This window comes from Typopeltis vanoorti, chromosome 3 (genome assembly GCF_054136105.1).
Source record: "Typopeltis vanoorti isolate ZY-2024b chromosome 3, IOZ_Tvanoo_1.0, whole genome shotgun sequence".
NCBI lineage: Eukaryota > Metazoa > Arthropoda > Arachnida > Uropygi > Thelyphonidae > Typopeltis > Typopeltis vanoorti.
The window spans coordinates 144,728,691-144,741,352 of record NC_143551.1 but is presented as its reverse complement, the minus strand read 5'-3'; the positions used below and the strand labels follow the sequence as shown (position 1 = coordinate 144,741,352).

General features: G+C 35.0%; 1 protein-coding gene across 6 annotated transcripts in view; it reads left to right on the top strand.

The window, feature by feature from the left end:
* LOC150108632 (uncharacterized) overlaps positions 1-12,662 on the top strand; it is a 516,846-nt gene that overhangs the window by 376,187 nt on the left and 127,997 nt on the right. For all 6 annotated transcript variants that reach the window (XM_090390897.1, XM_090390895.1, XM_090390898.1 and 3 more), the window contains 2 exons: positions 7,864-8,031; positions 10,910-11,116. In XM_090390897.1, coding sequence (XP_090247023.1) covers positions 7,864-8,031; positions 10,910-11,116 — 375 coding nt within the window. The remainder of the gene's footprint in view (positions 1-7,863; positions 8,032-10,909; positions 11,117-12,662) is intronic.

The window sequence follows — 12,662 nt, the reverse complement described above, 5'->3', positions numbered from 1 at the left end:
TAAGGCTTATATATTGGCTATTCATAAGGAAATTACAGACTAATATTCTCTCTATGTTCACTGGGCGTCTGCTGATGCTGTATGGTCACTCCAATGCTCGTGATGTTCCACACCAGGCCTCGCCATGTAGTCCTGTTGTTTGCTTTTCTGGCAGCCTCAACTCTCTGAAGATCAGTCACTCCACACATGCCATCCATCCATCTCATTGATGGTCTACCCCTGCCTCTTTTTCCAAGAACTTTACCTTCTATTACTGTTCTGAGAAGTCCTCCTTCCATCCTTTCTGTGTCCAAAATATTTTAACTTTCTTCTGTCAATATCCTTAAGGATCCCTAAAGTTCTACTAATCTTTTCTAACACCCATTCATTTGTACGCCTTTCAGTATATGATATCCTCAACAGCCTTCTGTAACACCACATCTCAAAAGCAGGTATCTGTTTCTTATCTGACTTCTTTAGGTTCCAAGTCTCGCATCCATAAGTCGCTGTTGGATAAACAACTGCATCTAAAATCCTCAACTTTGTTCCCATGGAGATAGATCCATCCTTCCAGATTTTAGATAGGTCTCTGACTGCTGTTTTAGCCATTCCTAACCCTTTTCTGACATCTTTTGAACAGCAATTCTTCACATTAATAATGGATCCCAGGTACTCAAGCGTGCTGACTTCCTCGGTTCTTTCTCCATTAAGGTACACTTGTTTCTCAAGAGCTTCTCTGTTGTTTTTCCTTTGAGAACCATGATCTTTGTCTTGCTAGAATTGAGTTGTTGAAGTCCTCTGTTATTACTGATCTCGTTAACTTTGTTAAGAATTAGTCCTAGTTCTTCCATGTCATTACAAAGGAGTACTGTATCATCAGCATACATCAGATTACTGATCAATCTACCTCCTGTCCTAATTCCTGTCCTGAGCTCATCCAATGCTTCACGCATGATGTCCTCTGCATATATACTAAACAAGTGAGGAGAAAGTAAATATCCTTGTCTAACTCCTTTTCCAACTTGAAGCCAGTCAGTCAATCCAACACCTGTTCTTACTGTGGCTTCTTGTTCCTTATACAAGTTGGCTATCAACCTGATAGTGTGTTGAGGAAAACCCCATTCTTTTCATTACTTCCCACAGTTTTACATGCTCAACACAGTCAAAAGCTTTAGAGTAGTCTAAGAAACACATTACCAGAGGGAGTCTGAATTCTTTATATTTTTCTATGATCTGTCTAAGGCAAAGGATCTGATCTCTGGTGCCTCTACCTTTCCTAAAATCTGCTTGTTCCTTGGTCATCTCTGCATCAACTTTGGCCTCAATCCAATTTAGCATGATCTTTAATAAAATTTTGCTTGCATGAGATATCAAACTAATAGTTCTATAATTCTTGCATGCCTTCATATCACCTTTCTTGTGTAGTGGTATGAAAACTGACTTCTTCCAGTCTCTATGCCATGATCCTGTCTCCCATATCCTTGTAATCAGTCTATGAAACACTCTTATCTCTCCATTCCCTGTGCCCTTAATTAACTCTGCTGGGATTTCATCTGCACCTAGGGCCTTATTGCTGTTGAGCTTCTTAACTGCTCTTTCAACTTCATGCCTAAGTGGAGGAGGTTCCAAATCAAAATTTTCTTGGTGGGAGGACTCCACATTTTCTTTATCCACTCTGCTGTACAGTTCCTCAAGTATTCTTTCCATCTGTTTTTGATTTCCAACTCTTCTGTTAGTAATGATCCATTCCTGTCTTTGATGACATTCAATTTAGGCTTAAACTTGTGCTTTAAGTCATGAACTAAATAACACATCCTTTTATAATTATGCCTTCTCATCTGGAACTCTATTTCTTCACATTTATTAGTATAGAACTTTTCCTTGTCCTGCTTGATGGCTCTTCTGATTTCTCTATGTAATCTCTTGTATTCTACGGTCCCTGTGTCTCTTTGTTTTTCCAACCGCCTTCTTTTGATTAGTTCCCATGTTGAATCTGATATCCATGGGTCTCTTGATCTTCTTATTGGGCCGAGATACGTCTTCGCTGTATTATCATCTTGACTCCTTCCCAAAGCATTTCTGGTGAGATTTCCTCATTGGTCTCCAAAAAATCATCCAATCGAGTTGATGTTTCTTCTGTGAACCCACTAGGAATTACTCTAACATCCAATCTAGTGGAATGTGCCTGATCTGGAAGTTTTCGGAGTCTTAGTCTTACTTTGGCTCTTACCAGCTGATGGTCTGTACCACAATCTGCTCCAGGACAAGTATACACATCAGAGATGCTTGTCTTCCACTGCTGGAGAGCCAGGATGTAATCAATCTGGTGCCTTGACCTATCAGTGTTAGATGTCCAATAGGTCCGTCGTGGATGTTTCTGGAAGCAAGTATTGGTAATTACTAATCTGTTAGCATGGGCAAATTCCAACAGTCTTTCACCATGGGTGTTACGTTCACCCAGACCAAACATGCCACACTCCAGCATGACTCTCATACTCTTTCCCACCTTTGCATTTAAGTCTCCTAAGATGTTACAGTATGTTAATATAGACTAATATTAACTAAAATAAATTTAATTAATCTTCTTATTGTGCTATCTTCTATCGAAGGTCAGCGACCATCTTGGCGAACAAACTGCGGTCTTGTGCTAATCTGAGTAGTTGTGCACTGCTCTTTCCTGTCCACGTCTTGATGTTGTCAAACCATGATATTCTTTTTCTTCCTCTAGTTCCTTTGCCATCAATTCTTCCTACCAAAATAGTTTGTAGAAGTTGGTATTTGCTGTTTCTCATGATGTGGCCAAGATATGATTTTTTTCGTTTCTTGATTATTTGTACAAGATGTTTAGCTTTGCCAATGGATTTTAAGACCTCTTCATTGGTAATTTTTTCTGTCCATGATATCTTTAGCATTCTTCTGTATAGCCACATCTCTAAGGCTTCGATTTTCTTGATGGTTTTCACCTTCAATGTCCATGTTTCAACTCCATAGAGCAGAATAGACCACACGTAACATTTCAGCATTCGGCATCTGACTTCCATGTTTAGGTCTTTATTGCAGAATAGTATTCTCATTTTCATGAAGGACTGCCGTGCAACTTCAATCCTTGTCTTTATATCTATTTCTGGATCCCACCGTTCATTAAGCCAACAACCAAGATATTTATATCTTGACACTTGATCAATATTTTTCCCATTGAGTGTCAGTTTCATTGATGAGGCTGGATGTTTGCTGATGATCATGTATTTTGTCTTGTTGATGTTTATATTTATTCCCATTCTTTGGCTTTCTATGTATACTCTGTCAATGAGTTTTTGGAGATCCATAATGTTATCTGCAATTAGCACGGTGTCATCTGTATATCGTAGGTTGTTAACAATCTTTCCATTTATTGTGATTCCCTCTGGACATTCTTCCAATGATTTTTTAAAGATTACCTCTGCGTATATGTTGAACAGGAGTGATGAGAGCACACATCCTTGTCTCACTCCTCTTTTGATGTTAATATCACTGGTGGTAATGTTGTCTAATTGAACGGTAGCTGACTGATTCCAATACAGATTTGTTATTAGTCTTATGTCTTGTTCGTCTAGCCTTATTTGTTGAAGGACTTCTATTAAGTTAGTGTGTCTGACTTTGTCGAATGCTTTTTCAAAATCTATGAAACACATAAAGACAGATTTCTGTTTTTCTATGCATTTTTGTATCAATATTTGGGTACAGAAAAGGACCTCTCTAGTACCAAAACCATTCCGAAAGCCGAATTGTGTTTCACTTAGAGTTTCTTCACTTTTTCTATAAATGTGATTCTGAATTACTTTCAAAAATATTTTTAATGTTTAGCTCATTAGACTAATAAGTCGGAAGTCACCACAGGAATTCGCTTTGGGTTTCTTTGGGATAGTGATAAATGTAGATTTGAGCCAATCTGATGGAAATTCGTCACTTTCATATATTTTATTAAATAGTTTTTCAAGAAGTTTGATGTTATCTGGTTCTATTAATTTTAAAAATTCTGTTTGCACACCATCTGGTCCACTGGCTTTTCCTGTTTTACTTGTTCGTATAGCATTCTCTATTTCGCATTTCATGATTGCTGGTCCTTGAATGTTATCTTTTATATTTATAGGCTTCTGTCTAGTATCATTGAAAAGTTCTGTTACATTTTATCCAAATCTGTGCTTTATTCTCTTCTTCTAGAACTATTTTTCCATTTTCGTCTCTTAGAGACACTATTTGCTTTTTCCTTAGTTTTCTGGAAATTTCGTTGATTTTCTTATACAGATTGAAATTATCATGTTTCTTCTGAAGCAGTTCAATTTCAGTACATAAATTTTTCATCCAATTTTCCTTGGCTTCTTTTATTTTTTTCTTGATGATGTTATGTGTTTCTGTATACCTGGCTAGGTCTTTGTTTTTGTACATTCTTCTTGTATCAATAAGAGAAAGAATCTCATCTGTCATCCATTCCTGTTGTTTTATATTATTCACATAGCCTACTTCTTCATTACTTGTTGTTACGATGGCATTCTTTAAGCTATTCCAAAGAGATTCCACACTTTTATTTTCTTCTATGTTAATCTGTTGTAATTGCAGGTTAAGCTGTGTCTTGGCACTTTTATTTATGTTCGGGTCTTTCAGTTTTTCTACATCAATTTTCTTTTTTCTTCTTTTGTGATTTTTTAGCTGATTTTAATCTAAGACGTACTTCTGCAACTATGGGATTGTGGTCTGATGAGATATCTGCTCCAGGATAAGTCTTTGCACTCTTTATACTACTGTGGAATCTTTTATTTATCAGTATATAATCAATTTGATTTCGGACAATGTTATGTTGGTTATCTTGAGGCGATTTCCAAGTGTACAGTCTTCTGGGTGGAAGTTTAAACCAGGTATTTGCTTAATTTAATTAATTAAGCAAATTAATTTGCTTAATTTAATTAATACTTCCAGTATTTGCAAAGTCAAATTGCCATCATTAGGGAACAAAATATAATATGATATGTGCATGTAGGCACTACACTGAGTAATGAGGCTCAAGCATGTTAACTGAAAGTAAGCCCTAAAAGTCAAGTCCTAATTGAGTTTAAACTGGGCCATACCAGCCTTGAAGATGATCCACGTGAAGGACGTCCAAAAAGTGTAACACCACCAGAAATCATTGATCAAGTGCACGATATGGTATTGGATGAACGGTGAGTCAAAGTGTGTGAAATTGCTGAGACTATAGTCATTTTAAAAGAAACGTGTAGGATATATTTTGCACGAAGAATTGCAAATGAAAAAGCTTTACGCAAGATGGGTGCTGCACTTGCTCATAGCAGATCAAAAATGCACTCGCATGAAAATCTCTGAACAGTGCTTGGAGCATTTTAACAATAAAACTGATTTTGTATGTATGTTTATTACTATGGATGAGACTTGGATTCACCATTACACATAAGAATCCCAACAGCAGTCAAAACAGTGGACAGAAGCCAATTGTTCAGCGCCAAAAAAAGACGAATTCGGTTCCATCAGCAGGAAAGGTCATGGCATCAGTGGTTTGGGATGCTAAAGGCAGTTTGTTTATTAATTATCTTGAAAAGGGTAAAGCAATAACCAGGGAACATTATTGCGATCTTTTAACCAGACTAGACGGAAAAATTTGTGAGAAAAGACCCAGTTTGCAGAAGAAAAAAATCATCTTTCATCAGAACAATGCACCTGCCCACAAAGGTGTTTTGGCAATGGAAAAAATTAAGGGATCTGCACTATGAATTGTTGGAACATCCACCCTATTCTCCAGATTTGGCTTCCTTTGACTTCTATCTCTTTCCAAAACTAAAACTCTTCCTCGCTGGTCAGCATTTTTTTTTTTTTTTTTTTTTTCGAATCAAGAGATGATTGCAGCTGTAGAGGGGTATTTTGTAGATCTTACTGAGAATCACTACAGGGACAGGATAATGGCAGTGGAGCATCACTGGAATAAATGTATTAGTCTTAAGGGAGATTATGTTGCAAAATAAAAATAATTTTGAAATTATAAATTCGTTTTTTCATTGTTAGGCCAAGAAATTTGCAGACCACCCTCGTAGAAGCACTATAGACAGCATGAAAATTCAGAACAACCACCTAGTGTAATTAGAGTAGTCAAGAAATCTGGTAAGGAATCTCACTCTAGAGGAATGGGAAATTAAGTTCTGTGGGTAAGGGCACATACTGGAGTAGGAGGAAACGAGAGAGCAGATCAGCTGGCTAAAAAAGCAGGTATAGATGAACAGTTAGAATAAGCTATCATCAGTACTGACTGTCAGCTACTGGACTCCATCCAGATGCCCCTAATGCAACACATCATCACTTTGTGAGACGAGTGTCCAGTGATCAAAACAGAGACTTGTCCAAAAGTATTACTCAGAATTATTTAATTTTGCCAATAGGATCAACTTCCAATCACTGTAATGCAATATAAACTACTCATAATATTTGGATTTTATAGTATAAATATATGTAGATATAAAAATATAAATGTACGAATATGTACATATAGATGTAAAAATATAAATGTAAATATGAACATTGATACAAAAATGTAAATGTAAATTTAATGTAAATGTTAATCAGTTATTCAGAAGCTACATGTAACATGTGCTTTTGCTATTACTATTTTTTTTTTAATGTTCTAAACAGTATTCTGAATTAATATAATTTTAATTTATCTATATGAATGACCCTGAAATGCTATGCATTATTTAAAAGATGATTAAATTAAACATTATAAGTATTATTCTATAATAGATTAAATGAAACACTATAGATTAAATTAAATATTACAAATATTATTCCATAATAGAAGCATTTGGTTAATAACTCATGGTTCATAAGCCATAGTATGAAGCTTTTTTTGTTCAGACGTAAAATAGCTGTGGAAATTATCTGATGCAGTTTGCAATTAGCATTCATGATGGAATCCAGAGATTTTTTTGACTTGTGTACCATATTTATCACTTGTAACATATCAGTATCATTTCAAATTATTTATGTAATTTTGTCTTAAAAAATTATCTGATCTCAAATGAAGTTGAGGTAATTTTTTAAATTTCAGTAGAGACTGCGAATACCAAATGTTAAATTCTATCCAGACAAGGAGTTATTACTTTTCATTATTTCAAAATATTTTGCTGCTGATTTAATTCAAATTGAGATTACACAATTTTAATAATCTCAGTTTAGTACAGATTCCAAATTTCAGTAAAATCTATTTTGCCAGGGCATAGAAATATTATGTTCTAGGAGGTAGCAGGTTTTTTCTTCTCATAAACTCAGGTTTTTCATCTCATCATACAGGCAAATCAGCCATAATAATAAATGACCACACACACACACACAGAGAGAGAGACAGACAGACAGACAGACAAAAAATACTGTTGGTAGTTGTGAGCAGTAGATGGTGTTGTGTGTTGATGGTGGTAGTGTTTTTTCTGTATTGGAGGATTAAATAGAGGAGACAGGGAGTTGTGTAGTCGAGTAGTGTGCCCTCCCATAATGAGTCCTTGGACTCCTTGGAGGTGTCACTTAATAATAATAATTTGTTATGTTACACATTTTTCAAAAGACACCTGAAAACAATTGTTAATAGCAAGTGAAATTAAGTTAGTATGTTTCAGATTGAAACATACCCATAATTATTTTCATCTGTAATTTTCCTCAGAACAAAGATAACTAGTATGAATTACTCATGCCCAATTTAATTTATTTATATTACATTTAAGTTTAGGGTAAGCCACCTTCAAATGTGAATTTCTCTATATATTTTGTTATGGTTATTTTCTTATTTCTATACATGCTTAATAATTAAATTATTGCAAGTATTCATATTTATTTATGCTGTGTATATATGTGCAGATAATTCAGAGGATCCAAAATCAAGTTGGAGAGCTTTTGGCTGTTAAATCTCCTTCTCCCCAACAACAACAAGTACTTCAACAATTACTGGGTATTCAGCAGCAGTTTGTTGTACAGACAAAATTGGCACAAAATCAAGTTTCTACATCAGATTCAAAGTTAACACCGGTGAGATCAAAATGTTACAGTTTCTAACATTATTTTTATTGTGCTGACATATAAAGTTTTGTAATGTGGTGGTGGTGAAATCTCATCATTCATTATAAGAAGCATTTAATCTCATTATTGTGTATTACTAACTCACATACCACTAATGTATATAAGTAATTAGCAGTAAGTTTATACACCATACCATGAGATTTTATTTCATGTGGATCAGTGTGTGTGTGTGTGTGTGGATTTAATGATATTTTGAGTTGTGTTCTTATGAAACATTGTTCATGATATGAGTCATAAGTGCTTCGATGTTTTCATCACTTTGTTTATTCCTACCTGTTAGGAACTAGTTTTTTTTTTAAATATGTTCTTGAGACAAGCTACAGTAACATATAATGAATTTATTATTTCATATGAAAAGTTTTTGAACCTCCATAAACTGGAATATCTCAGGTCAGTAAATACAGTCAAAAAGCATATATTTATCAATATTCGAATTATAAAACCAGACTTTTTCTTAATGATGAAATGTCTATTTAAGCATTTTAGAAAAAAAGATATTTTAAAATTTAAAATTTTTAAATATTTTAAAATTTAAAATTTTTAAATATTTTAAAATTTTAAATGTTAAAAAATTCATCACAAAATAAAATTTTGAAAAACACCAGTTTAAGAAAAGTAGCATAAAATTCCTCCACTTCTTCCTTAGAAGAATCTTCTGTGGGACCATAGGTAGAAATAAGTTTCATTGTCCATTTCCCCATTTTGAAGATGAATAAATAAGATTATTTAATTAGAGAAATTGGGATAATTTAATTTCTGTTTGCTTTTACTTCAATCCTGCTTTATTATTATGTCTGACAGGTTGTCATCTACACTGCAAATTTTCAAGCTTTTTATAAAATGAGACCAATTAGCAATTTTGGTAGCGAACTGAATAATAAAATTCAGTAATATGAAACAGTAGTTACTTTGTCTCTTCTGTAAAGTGTTTAATGCAGTGAGCATTAATGTAATTATTACTGTTTGACAGTATCACTTAGTCCATTCATGCTGTTTTATAGATATTTAGTAGTCACATGCATAATCTTGGAATACTGTCCTGTCCAAATATGGTTTATTGTTAGGCTTACTATAAGCTAGGTAGTGATATCATTGTTATGTTTTTTAAAGGACAATTGTAGTAATCAGGAGATGAAATCTAATCTTTTGTTATGTTTTTTTTAAAGAACAGTCCTAGCCAATTTTTCACAACCTGTTGATCCTATATGAAGATCCTAGAAAGGGTTCTTGATGGTAGATTGAGGGAGGAGGTGGAGATTGCAAAGGAACAATTTGGCTTCATGCCTAGAAGATCAACAACAGATGCTATCTTTGGGTTACGACAGATGATGGAAAAATATCGAGAGAAACAAAGGGAGCTACATCTGGTATTTATTGATCTGGAGAAAGCATACGATAGAGTGCCAAGGCAAGAAGTCTGGAGGTGTCTGAGGGAGAAGAAGGTGCCGGAGAAATATGTCAGGTTGGTGCAGGAAATGTACAGAAATGTGAAGACAAGTGTTCGGACCTGTTTGGGACAGACAGAAAGTTTTCAAGTAACAGTTGGCTTGCATCAAGGGTCAGCATTAAGTCCGTTTCTGTTTAATATTGTGATGGAGGTGGTAACAGAGGAGGTGAGAGAAGATGCACCTTGGACAATGTTGTATGCAGATGACATCTTGCTGTGTGTAGATTCAAGAGAAGAAGCGGAAACTAAACTGGAAAGATGGAGAAAAGTACTGGAAGAGAGAGGTATGAGACTGAGCAGAAGTAAGACAGAGTATATGTGTTGCGCAGTGGGCGGTGGCCAGGAGACAGACCTGGAGCTGGAAGGAAATGTCATCAGGAAGGTGAGAGACTTTAGATACTTAGGTTCGACAGTGGAAGAAGATGGAGGAGGTGAGAAGGAAGTGGGATGCAGGATACAAGCAGGTTGGAGGAACTGGAGGGAGATGGCTGGAGTGTTATGTGATAAGAGGGTGCCGATCAATCTGAAAGGCAAAATTTATAGGACAGTAGTGAGGCCAGCTATGACATATGCTATAGAAACTGTAGCCCTGAGGAAAAATAACATTAGCAGGATGGAAGTAGCAGAGATGAGAATGCTTAGGTGGATGTGCGGTGTGACCAGAAAGGATCATCTGAGAAATGACTATGTCAGGGGAACAGTGAAAGTTACGAACTTAGGAGCGAAAATACAGGAGGCAAGGTTGAGATGGTTTGGTCATGTGATGAGGAGGGAGGACGAATATGTGGGAAGAAGGGTCATGCAGATGGATGTGCAAGGAAGACGGAAGCGTGGGCGGCCAAAGAAGAGATGGAGGGAGCTGGTAGAAGAGGACTTGAAGATGAAGAACTTGGATGTGGTGACAGCCCAAGACAGGAAGGTATGGAGGAGACTCATAATAAACAGTGACCCCACTTAAGTGGGAGAAGCTGCAGAAGAAGAAGAAGAAGAAGTCCTAGCCAATTTTTCACAACCTGTTGACAATTTTACAAACATCCATAATATAATCAGTTGGATTCAAATGCAGCCTGTTGATGGAAAAATAGACACTATAATGGATTTAGTGAACTCACTAAATTCATTACAGTGATTTACTCTAATGAAACTTAACATATATATATATTGTAGAATTTAGTATGCTGCACTTTTTTGTATAAATAAACTCTATTTTCTCTGCAAATTACGTGAACTGTTGATTACTAGAAAAATAGCTATTTTATTATTTTTTTTTTTTAAATCTAATGTAGGGTAGTGAATAAGTAATGAAGTAATGTTTTTCATTACTTGATTGAATATGTTATTATTTTCTTTCACAATTTCAATTTTGTTATTTTTATATAGAATGAAAATGAAAGTAAACTGCTTTCTCAAACTCCTGTTCAGTTAAAATCTATAACTGCTACCACTCCAACCACACTCACAGCAACAACAGCTTCAGTACAACCACAAGAACAGCAAAATCAAGATCATCAGCAAGAAGTTACGTTAAAATCTGTTAGTCAAAATGTCCATTTAGTAAATTTGCTACAGCAAAGTCCTGGTCATTCGGTTTGTATTTTTCAAGTTATATACTTTTTTTTTTTTTTTTTAATTGTGAAAAATGTTGCTTATCTTATATATACTCATCCTTTTTTGAAACATTTTTGAAAATAGTCATTTGTGGTATGAATCAGTTATAGTTATATCAATAATGTGCTTTTTGTGAAATAACTGGATGTCTCTGTATGTTTAACACATTTGTTTAATAGATAAATAATTTCAAAAGATAACCTTCAAATCTCACTCAGCACTACTACTCTTAATTGAACTGGACTATGCAGTTTTCCTTTTTTTTTTTTGAAAAAGAACTTTATTTTAAAGTTTATTTTTATTTTACTTACTGAAACACTGGTTTTGATATTTGGGTCATTTTTTAAGTACTTTTGAAATTTATCATCATCATTTCCAGGAAGTCAAGAACTCATCGAGGAAGGCAATACATCACCCACACCAGCTGTCATTGTGTCTCTTAAACTCATTCACACTAATTGCACTCACCACTTCAACAGATATTTGAAGTAGTGAGCAACAAACTCGCTACTATGTAAAGGGAAAAAAATCTAGCTCTCATCCCCTTTCTTAACTGCACACAAACTTAACTTTCACAGGTGCCTCCTTATAAATAGAAGATAAAGGAGAATGAATTCTTTATTCTTATCATGAATTATCTCTGCTATCAATTCATTGTTTGGATAATTTAAGTCACTCATATGATTACTTGTTTAATACTCATCACGGTAATTTGGAGACTTATAACTTGGTCTCTACCAAGCCTATAGCAACACCCTACCATATGTTTCATCATGCTACCCTCCACTTCACACTAGATAGCCTCAAACTTGCTGGGATATTATTATTATTATTATTATTGTTTTCATGAGTTTCTACCCTATCTGGATTCATATCATTAGAGGAATTATTATTATTATTAAGAGAGACCTTCAGGGAATCATTAACTCATTGAGGGTAGCCGCACTATTCAAACCAGCTATCATACCTGCTCTTGAATTCATTCAAGCAACTTGCACACACTACTCTGAGAGAAAAATCTAATCCTAACCACCCCTTCTTGACAGCATTCATTCTTAACTTCCATAGATGCCCTTGTGTCCTTTCCTCACCCTTTCATAAAATGAAAAATTCCATCTACTGAAATTCTGCATAACCCTCAGAAGTTTGTAAGTCTCATTCTGTCTTCATAATCAGTATTCCACAATTCTTGATTGACATTCTCCTTTGTACTCCCCCATTGCATCAGAATCACCACAGAAACCAGGAGACCAGACCTATACACACAGTAGTTCAAGAGGTCTTATCAAGACCTTGTAAAGAGGCAAAATGACTTCCTTATCTTTACATAATCAAGGGTTGTTTCAGAATTATCCTTTGAGTTGTATTTGCAATCTTTGCTATATGGCCCTCGAACTTCAACTTCTTGTCTACTAAAACTCCAAGATTCCTCTTCTAAATCCAGATGGCATGAGGGTTACAGATGCAGAAGAGGTTGTTCAGTTAATGAGTGCCTATTTTGTTAAATCTGGTGAATGTAACATTA